The 9,612-nt window shown below is 39.1% G+C and overlaps 1 protein-coding gene across 13 annotated transcripts in view; it reads right to left on the bottom strand.

Moving 5' to 3' along the window:
* Window positions 1-943: 943 nt before the first annotated feature.
* Window positions 944-9,612, bottom strand: part of LOC135218373 (calcium-activated chloride channel regulator 1-like) — a 376,124-nt gene continuing 367,455 nt past the window's right edge. For all 13 annotated transcript variants that reach the window (XM_064254638.1, XM_064254632.1, XM_064254634.1 and 10 more), the window contains 10 exons: window positions 8,948-9,104; window positions 8,331-8,549; window positions 7,926-8,042; window positions 7,565-7,665; window positions 7,022-7,175; window positions 5,028-5,124; window positions 4,273-4,373; window positions 3,750-3,957; window positions 2,168-2,393; window positions 944-1,986 (listed from right to left, as the gene is read on the bottom strand). In XM_064254638.1, coding sequence (XP_064110708.1) covers window positions 1,497-1,986; window positions 2,168-2,393; window positions 3,750-3,957; window positions 4,273-4,373; window positions 5,028-5,124; window positions 7,022-7,175; window positions 7,565-7,665; window positions 7,926-8,042; window positions 8,331-8,549; window positions 8,948-9,104 — 1,870 coding nt within the window. In that variant the 3' untranslated portion in view covers window positions 944-1,496. The remainder of the gene's footprint in view (window positions 1,987-2,167; window positions 2,394-3,749; window positions 3,958-4,272; window positions 4,374-5,027; window positions 5,125-7,021; window positions 7,176-7,564; window positions 7,666-7,925; window positions 8,043-8,330; window positions 8,550-8,947; window positions 9,105-9,612) is intronic.

Genomic DNA, 9,612 nt, shown 5'->3' with positions numbered 1-9,612 from the left:
GACTTGCACCTGGGCTGCGTGTGGGAAGCGAATCAATGGACTCTTGTGACCAGTACTCTCCTGACAGATTCATATTGTTGGGATGAGAGCTGAGGGCGGATTTCTGAAGCATCGTTTTGTAAGGATAATTACTCTTGAAAGGCAGTTTGCCTTCAAAGCAATTAATTTTGGGACCTGCACCATTTAGTGTGAGGATTTCCAGTCTTTGATCCGTATCTTTCCGATAGTTTGTGCTCAATATTCAACCTTTGTGAAACGCACTTGCTGTAGTCATCTACGAACTTTCGATATCATTATTGCATGGTATTTCATACACACCAGAATCAGGGTGAGAAACCACCTTAATTGATCAGTTTGTGTGTTGTTTGTGGGACTACTAATGAGTGTTTATTCATTTGTTAGTGGGTTTTCAATGTAATCTGAATAAAAACTTTTTCTTGTTTGTGACAAAAATTCACTGTCTACCTCTGATTTCTGCTTTTTATATAAATACTCCTTTAATTTCCAAACAAATCAACACATTAAGCGTAAACCTCCCACTCTCCTCTTTAATCCAAAGCAAATTCAGCGTCACCCATAATAAAAGATATTGTCTTCATCCTTCATATGTAAGAAAGCTACATTCTGTTTTCACTTTCTTGGGGTTTGTCTTTATTTTCTAGATCACTTCGGTTCAAAATTGTTGGCATCAGTTATGGTTAGCAAAAATTTCGCTTCTACTGATGGCCAGAGACGTCAACGAATCAAAGCACCATTGAAATCTGAATGTGCAGAAACAATCTCCCTCTTGCGAATAAAAAGAAAAATGTTTTGGATACATTGCATTGTCGGTCACCTTTTGCCTTTATCTCCATGATTCAAAACGAGGAACTCGAAAACACGACTTAGGAGAGAAATGTCAATTAGTTTCATCGTCGTTCTGCTAGGATAGGAAGAGACAGGGTCAGGTATAAACATACCCCATATATATTGAACTGGGTTACATTTTTTTTTTGGGGGGGGGGGCAAATAACTAATTGTTCAAAATATTGTTTAAATAAATTTCTGTATATTCATAAGAATTTTACATATCTTAATGATAACTGTACATCACTTTTAAAAAAATCAGTAACTTACGATATAAGTTATGCGTGTGAGTTTATCTGAGGCGCGTTATATTTTCAAATATAAACTCTGTCATAAGATCATTAAATGCTTATCAGAGCACCAACCATGGACACGGACGAGCGCCTGTGCTTTTCGATACTGCAGCAAAATATGCCTTGGGAAAGTCTGAGTTATGTTTTCCAGTGAGGAATATAAAGCACCAAACATAACCATGAAATTTCCTTCACTTCATTCGCGGCTCATGAGCCTCCTCCTTCATTTGAGTAAATGTTGCGCGAATTTCCACTTCAGTATTCTAAGTTTAAACGCAAACTATGTGACGTAACCTAGTAATGGACAATGAAAACTTAGCAAAAATAAATCACATATCTTCCTCTATCGCTACAGACTTAAAACTGGCTGAGTGGTCTCAGGTCTCCAAAGTCGAATTTCCCGTATCTCCTTTTAGAAAGAACAACGGCGACCAGAACGCCGATCAGTACAATGAACACCACGATCACCGCGATTGCCCAAATTGGGATGGCCAATGAGGGGTCCTCTGCTGACTCTGGGACTAAAGCGAGAGAGGGCGACGCATCTTGAGGCTGCTCCCCCGCCCCTGGGTCCCAGCTCACTGTGCTCACGATCTCGGTTTCGTTGCTCCAGTCCCCTTCGGGGTTCTCCTCACCGAGCACCTCTTCGCTAGCGAGGACCTCGACCTCAGACGTCGACAGGTGAATCTCATTCTCCAGTGGAGGGGAATAGGCGGTGAAACCCGACGCAGGGTAACCGATTTCTTCCTCGGTGGCTGGGAAATAGGCGTCGTCATCAGAGGCTGATGTGAAAGTCATGAATTCCAGGAGGTCCGGCTTGTGGATCATCGCAAGGTTGGACACAGGACTAAGTTATGTGGAGGAGAGAGGAAATATCTGGTCAGTTATTTGTCTTATTCAGAGAATACTGCTTACATCCACAGAAAAATACTTAAAAGTATACCTTCGAGGTGAATTTGTTCACAGTAAGCAGTATCATATCAAATAGCAGGCAAGCCGTTGTAACCACTGAGGACGATCTAACCTACCTCGTCAAGCCAGCTTTGTCCACTGCTCTGAGAGCAAAGAAATAGGTCTCCCCAGAGTTCAAATCCATTTCCACAATGGTCGTCACTTTGATCCTTGACCCTGATTCGACGAGAAGTTCTACGGTGTTTGGATCCAAGATGAGACTCAAATCGTTAGGGTCACGACCGAAATTGACCTCTGTCAGTTCGTGGGCATCAGTGCTCATAAGGATAAGGTAACCAGATGCTAAAGGGGAAAAATAAATCGGTTTATAATGAGACATACATGCTAATGGATAAACATATTAACTAGACCATTGACAAGTCAGAATAATGTACAGCATCGCGTCTTCGTACATTTGAGCTGAGGTATCTAACTGGTTTTGTAGTGCATTTCTTGCAGCCCAACTCTGTTATGATACAGATGAAATCTACCCAAAAGAAAAATGCTTCGTTTCGTACACCCGATTTAAAAATTACATAGAACTCATTGATCCGATAGTAGTATATTAATGATACAACAATGTTGTTTCCCAAAATCTCGTCGAATCTGCATTAATACAGCTAAGAAAGGAAAATAATTTAAACCCAGGTACATACACTCTTGACCCAGCTCTGTACAAGACGTTCGAAGGCGAACTGAAATAGAACTTAAATAATATCGGAAATCCTTGGTTTATCCAGTTACCTGAGACAATCCTAGACGGCTGATCCTGACCTAATCACCTGCCCTTAAAAGTAGTGACCTATATACTATGCACCAAAATAGTTTTTGTGTGAAAGTGGGACTGAGGCACATTTGGCTTTATAATTCCAGCACTATTTCTTAAGTCTTTAATGCGAGGTGTAGGTGCAAGGGTGACATGTAAGGAAAGGGGTTGTGAATGAATAAAGAGTGACTAATATTTGCAGGTGATAGGTAGCTGTGTTGGTATAGTGAAGAAAACTTCAGAGACTACTGAAATATTCTAAAAATAATATATCTGGATCTCAGTTGGATGAGGAAAGTAGCATGGCGCAGAAAAACGTTGTGAAAGATTAAGTTGTTTGTAGAAGCAATATATGGCAGTATGAAAAAAACATTTGAGCCAACTCTCTTTTCTGGTATTAAGATTGAATACTGAAAGCGAAAGATGGCAGAATATCAAAGATGGTGAGACGAATTATTTATGTAGTATATGTTCAATAGTGATGACTGATAGACTTAGGAAACCAGGAAATATGAAGACGTCATAAAAAGGTTAGGGTGCCTGAAAAAAAAAACAAATTAGCAGATTGTTTGAGATGATGGTGAAAGCCCTGGATTCATCCAGTGGAAAAGAAAGTGAATGAGTGCCTGCAAGACAGAGGTGGATGACTCAATTCATATTTGAGGTCCCATGCACTGCCGATAAACCCCGTTGTAGACATCTGAAAAAGCTAATGTTGAGGACATTTTCTGCATCTGGAGGAGTTCATTAATAAACCAGCAGTTCAAGGATGTTTGTGGAAGTAATTAATGTGTTTTTTTTTTCTCAGGATCCCTTCCCGTAAGAAAAATATATACATAAATGATCATATCACATTGGGGAGAAAGGCGTGCAAAGAGACGTCATGCTTATACCTATTCCAGAGTCTAGATCATCACCAGTGGCCGTCCAAGAGAGGGAAATATTATGACTAGATAAATGTGACGTCGACGGATCGGTCAAGGATACCCGAAGGTCTCGCACTTCGCAGGGGGGCATCAGATCCTGCGGCGGGGCTGCTGAACCTGTTGAACCTTCTGGCACATCGGCATCGGGCACCTTCGGAGTAGATACCTCGGCCACCTGACGGAGGAACAGAACGTGGGTTCTCTACGCTTTCAGGATAAACACATGACTGAGGGAGGAATAATACAATTGTTTGCTTCCCTTTCGGGATTTGCAGATGACAAGAAATCTAGATTACTTAATCAGATACAAATGAACTTTTTTCCTATACAACACGTAGTTAAAGCATCGTTCTAAGACATGAGCAAACCGTCTTTTACTAAAGCGAAAGAAATCTACTATGCTAAGTATTTATTTCGGGATTGCTCTCACAAACACAAACTTTTACCCAAAAAAGGAAAAGTAATGGTGCCTCATGTTGTGTTACATTACCATAATGGATCCTGCAACTGCAACTCGATTGAAAGAGCTAGTGTTCACTGCAGTGTCCCGGTCCAGTGGTATCACACTGCCGCAGCAATAATCAGGACTCTCTGCAACAGGAAAACCGACATTTATTTCTGGAAAGACCAGACCACTAGTAGTACACTTTGTGATAGATTCTATAATTTCATTTCATGCTAATCTATTGTATAATTCCATTCCTGTTTCGTTCTATTTTATTGTTTTAAGTCAAAATTATATTTCCTATTTACAGAGCACTTTTATATTTTTTTACCAATTACTGATTTCAATAATGATCATTGTCACTTTTGGAGAATTATATCTTACTTTTCTTATTGTTTTCAAATCTCATTTCCTTTTAACTTTTTGCTCTAAATCACATTTCTTTGTAAGTGGCTTGAAAAGCACATTTCCTTTGGAATCTTTGCTTTTAAGTTCTATCCGTTTTGCACCTATTGATTTTGAATCATTCCTCAGTTATGCTTAATGTAATGAAATCATATTACATTTTCTTTCTTTTTCTAATTTTGAAATCACATTCCTTTTGTGTATATTCAGAAATATTTCATTTAACCGCATTTCTTAATGACTAGTTGCTTAGGAATCAAATCTCAATTTTTATTCATATTTTGAAATCATTTTCCGCTGTTACATATTTATAGTAAGATAGATCGTATTCGCTACTTATTGTTTCAAAATTCTGTTTAGAATTCCAAGGTGTCTTTCCCCTACGGGAGGATTACCTAAATCCCCATAGAAAGCCGGAGATCTCCTTCGACGCCCCTGGGACGTAGCAGTGAGGAAGCCTCTGTTGATCACAGCTTGTCCTCCATCCGTGACCTGCGGGGAAATTCTTAAGCTTGAATTTGTCTATTCTGTCAGTCGACATGTAGTAAGACACAGGCATCTTAGTACTGACAAAATTCATTGGGTATTAGATCACTAACTTATTACAAAAGGTATTTACGTCAAATTTGATAATATGATTACGACTGGACATAGCAGTAGCTTTATCTGTCTCCCTTTAATATTGAAAGTGATAAATATATTAGCTTGAAATGTCATCTTAACAACTAGAAATCATATCCAAGTTCATCCAGACTGAATAAGAATAATATCATTTTAATTCAGTCAATAATTTAAGAGGAACTATGTCCTCTCGATCCAAAGTGTTGCAACTAAGGTTGACATAAAAAAAAGATTAAAGATCGAAAACAATGAAGAAGAAAGTACTCAAAAACAACGGCACTAAAATCAGCCTCGGCAGAAATGACGGCCAACAGGAGAACAGCAAAAGGACAGAACAGCAACCACATAGGACGTTGTACCTAAAAGACAGCAGCGACAGTAAAAGTGAAATCCAGTGCATTTCGACCACAACAGTGAGTGCTGCCTGGCCACAGCAATGGCAGCAGTGGTTGACTTCAACTAAAATACTTCAACCTGTGGAACAGCCTCCCAGAGGATGTCGTGCAATTGGAACTTCTTCAGAAGTTAAGGAAGGAGGTGTCACTTGATAGGGACTTCCATTATTTATCCTTCAATTTGTTTCAAACTTTTCCATGTATTGAGGGTAATTAAGGATATTTCCATGAAATTTTTTAAGCAAATTGGTTGACCGATTTGTGAGTTATTACAATTTTTATATAGTTTTCTTAACATTTTCAAACCTTAATAAAACACTTCAAATTTACTTGCATATATTTTTTTTCCTCAGTTTATAGGATTTCCAAATATCTTCATTTCTCACTTATTTTTGTTTATGTGGGCTTCTTCCATATGAATAGGTCCCATCTACTGAATAATAATAATAATAATAATAATAATAATAATAATAATAATAATAATAATTATAATAATAATAATTCAACCTTAGGAGAAAAATCTTCACTCAAAGAAGAATGGTAGACGATGCAATAACAACAAATACAAATAACGATACAGCAACTACTAACGAAGTAAAAATCACACACGGTTACCTCGGTGAAAGCAAATGGAAAAACACAAGTAAAACGGACGACCAAATCCCAACAAGAAGAAAAACAAACACCTACAACTCAGTAGTTAAACAGATGGAGAGAAGAATCAAACTGAAAACTAAAACCAGCTGTTAATCGCACCTTAAATAAGTACATCAGTTGTTTAAGTATGGAATGCTATCAATATCTATATCCATATAAATTTTTACAGAGATTTGTAACATCCAGTATAATGCATGAAGTTTGCTGATTCTCCCATGAAGCTGAAAAATAAGTGATTCTACGATCGAAAATTACTGGTAATATGGACTTAATAAGGAAAACTCATGCGCATGAGCACTTAGCTGTATTTCTTTAATATGGAAAAACATTTGAATCGCTTCGTAAGGTGTGACACTCGCAGGGAGTTTTACTGTTATAGTGGATTCACATTAGCCATGCATTTGATGTCTAGGCCAGTCCCTTACGACGCTCCTGATTGGCTGTTGATAAGCCAATCACAGGGCTGGAAACTCTCGGAAAAGGTGGAATATACATGCTACCTATGTAAACTCTCGAGAGAGACTGAGAGCTTCTAGCCCTGTGATTGGCTTATCATCAGCCAATCAGGAACGTTGTAAAGGACTGGCCTAGACATGAAATGCACGGTTGATGTGAATCTACTATAACCTATACATTCTTTTCGTTGAAAAATTAATTTCGAAATCGAAAACACGTCATTTTCACCTTCAGGACAACCGATGTCGTCATGAACGTACCTGGGCCTTCACGCTGTATCTTCCAGCTCCGTAATATTTGGTCATATACCGCGAGTAGACGCCGTCTCCAGCCTGAGTGTCGGCGCCTTGACCGTTATCCAACAGGAAATACACCTCCGGCGGGTCAAAATCATTCGGCGGGGTCACCAATGCACTGCAAAAGCACAAAGACAATTAATTGGTGGATGAAATACACCTGCTCGTCAGTATGACCGATTCCTGCCAATAAGATGTTCTAAAATGAAACATGTTAGCAACGCTGGCTGAAATGCTAAATGTAATGTTGGTTTTGTAAGCATTATTCATCTCCATCTGTCAGCATTTTTCGACCATTCTGATCTTATAAAAATACAATTCAGGGATGAGGCTGTTACACGTCATCCTGTCAGAAATATCAAATGATGCATATCTAGCGGTGCCCGGTGCCCCATGAGGGTTTTACATCTGAACGCAGGCCAAGCTGCCAGAATCGCCTTCATGGTGATAGTTGTCATAGAGTATTTTATTTAATTGCAGCCAAATACCAAGTTGTTTGGCCCTAACCTGACATTAGCGTTGACTACTGGATTGTTTCCCTGTTTGACTTCAGCGTAAATGATGATCCTCTCCGTCTTGGCGCTGACGTCACGTGCACCGCTGCTCACCTGAAATCAAGGTCATTAGCAGACGTCAAAATCAGCTGATCGGACCAGTTGTCCTAGCTTACTTGATAAAAAAAAAAAACAGTTGCACTGTCTAACCTGTGCGGTACGAATTCGTACTTTTTAGAATATCTACGAAGAAAACTTTTGTGTGAATATGTTAAAACAGCCATGATGAATGAGAAATTTCCATAATCGCCATTATGAAAAAAATAACGTCCCACTATGCTTAAGGAAAGAGGTGAGAAAAGTCAAAAACTTACCCATGCTTTGGTAGTGATAGGTTCCACTTTTGGGTCTCGAGTCTGGGCTGTAACTTTTACCCTGACGAAGTTTTCGTCACTACCTGAGACTCCTACTTTCCACTGCCATTCGCCCTCCTTCACCAGGCAAAGGCACCGAAGAGAAAATAAAAAAATAAAAAACGGTAAATGCACGAAATAAGTCTTGAAGAATTCCCGTGCATTCAGCAAAGGAATTTAGAAGTACGTAAACTGAGAAAGCCTATAACTGAAGGCCCCAAGAATAAAGATAACATTAACTTATAACTCTAATGACTCATCAGTCATAATTTCAGGTGATGAAAGAAGACTCAGTCTGAAGTAAGTTGATATTCGAGGGCCATTCGAAAAACATTATTCTTTCAAAGCGAGAACTTCCATACCTACCTCCGCCATCGGCACTGTGATTGACCAGGAGTAAGTAAGGGGATCAAACTCAGACCCTTCCACGACGGAGCCATCTGGCCTGATCAAATGCGGAAGCTGCGTCACGTGTGGCTGGTCATTCGTATCTAAACGGAACCGGAGGTTTCGCCCAATGCTGAAGTCGACATTAAAAGTCCCACTCGTGAAGGTGTCATTGCCTATGTAGACATGTTCATGAATCTGTGGGAATGAAAAGGCAATCCTTCAGGCCATCATATACACTAGAAAAAAATTGATGGTTTGCAAGTACTAAGCTTTCTAACCACAAGAGCACACTTATTATTCTAGCTGATTTTAATGATGAGTCTGTGGGAATGAAAAGGCAATCATTCAGGCTCTTCACATCCAATAGAAATAAAATGATGGTTGGAAAGTACAAAGCATTCAAACCACAAGAGCATACTTATTGATTTAGCTGCTGATTTTTATGAGTCTGTGGGAACGAAAAATCAATCATTCAGGCCATGTATATCCGTTAAAAAAATTGACAATTTTAAGGTGCAAAGCATTCAAATCACAAGAACATATCTATGAACTGAACAGTGACAAAGATTCTCTTGTAATTTTTAGAAGCTTACCATAACGCTAGAATTGAATTTGGTTGGAGGAGGCTGGTACGTCAAGACGCCTTCAAAGGCATCTTCGAGCATAAGGCCTTCGTCTAGGTCATTGACCGTGAAGGTTTTTCCACCTGTCCATTGAGCAATGTCCTCCAGTTTAGGGTCGGCCTCAGGTCTGCAAGACAAAGAGTTTTAGAGTCGAGTGTGTATACGTTTATCTATGCGTGATGCTTTTACATAAATGTGCGTGTGTGTTTACGTATGTTCAAGTAATAGAAGACAAAAGAGCATATATTATACAAATATGCAAAAAGGTAAACAAGGAGGTAAGGCAAGAAGAAACGACGAGAGCACAAGGGAAGTAATGAAATTTCGTTGTGAATCTAAGCGACTGAAAGATGTCACGTCGTGAAATACAGGCAATGGGAAAGCTAAAAAAGGACATGGTCCGTAGAATAAGGATGTAAATAGAGATATGTTTTCTGAAGTAATGAAATCTTGCGACGGGGGAGTTCATATTTTAAAATTTTCCAGACCGCGGATAACATAAGAGAGGCAGAGCTGAAGAAAGCAAGACTGGAAAAAATTGGTGTAAAGTTTACGAATGCAAGTGGCTGTTGAGGATGTAAAAATGCTAATTGTGAAGCCTTTACAAAGGAATCCTAGGTACCTCATAAATAAAT

This window comes from Macrobrachium nipponense, chromosome 9 (genome assembly GCF_015104395.2).
Source record: "Macrobrachium nipponense isolate FS-2020 chromosome 9, ASM1510439v2, whole genome shotgun sequence".
In the NCBI taxonomy this organism is placed as follows: domain Eukaryota; kingdom Metazoa; phylum Arthropoda; class Malacostraca; order Decapoda; family Palaemonidae; genus Macrobrachium; species Macrobrachium nipponense.
Note: the sequence above shows the minus strand (reverse complement) of the source record. Positions and strands in the feature narration are given on the sequence as shown.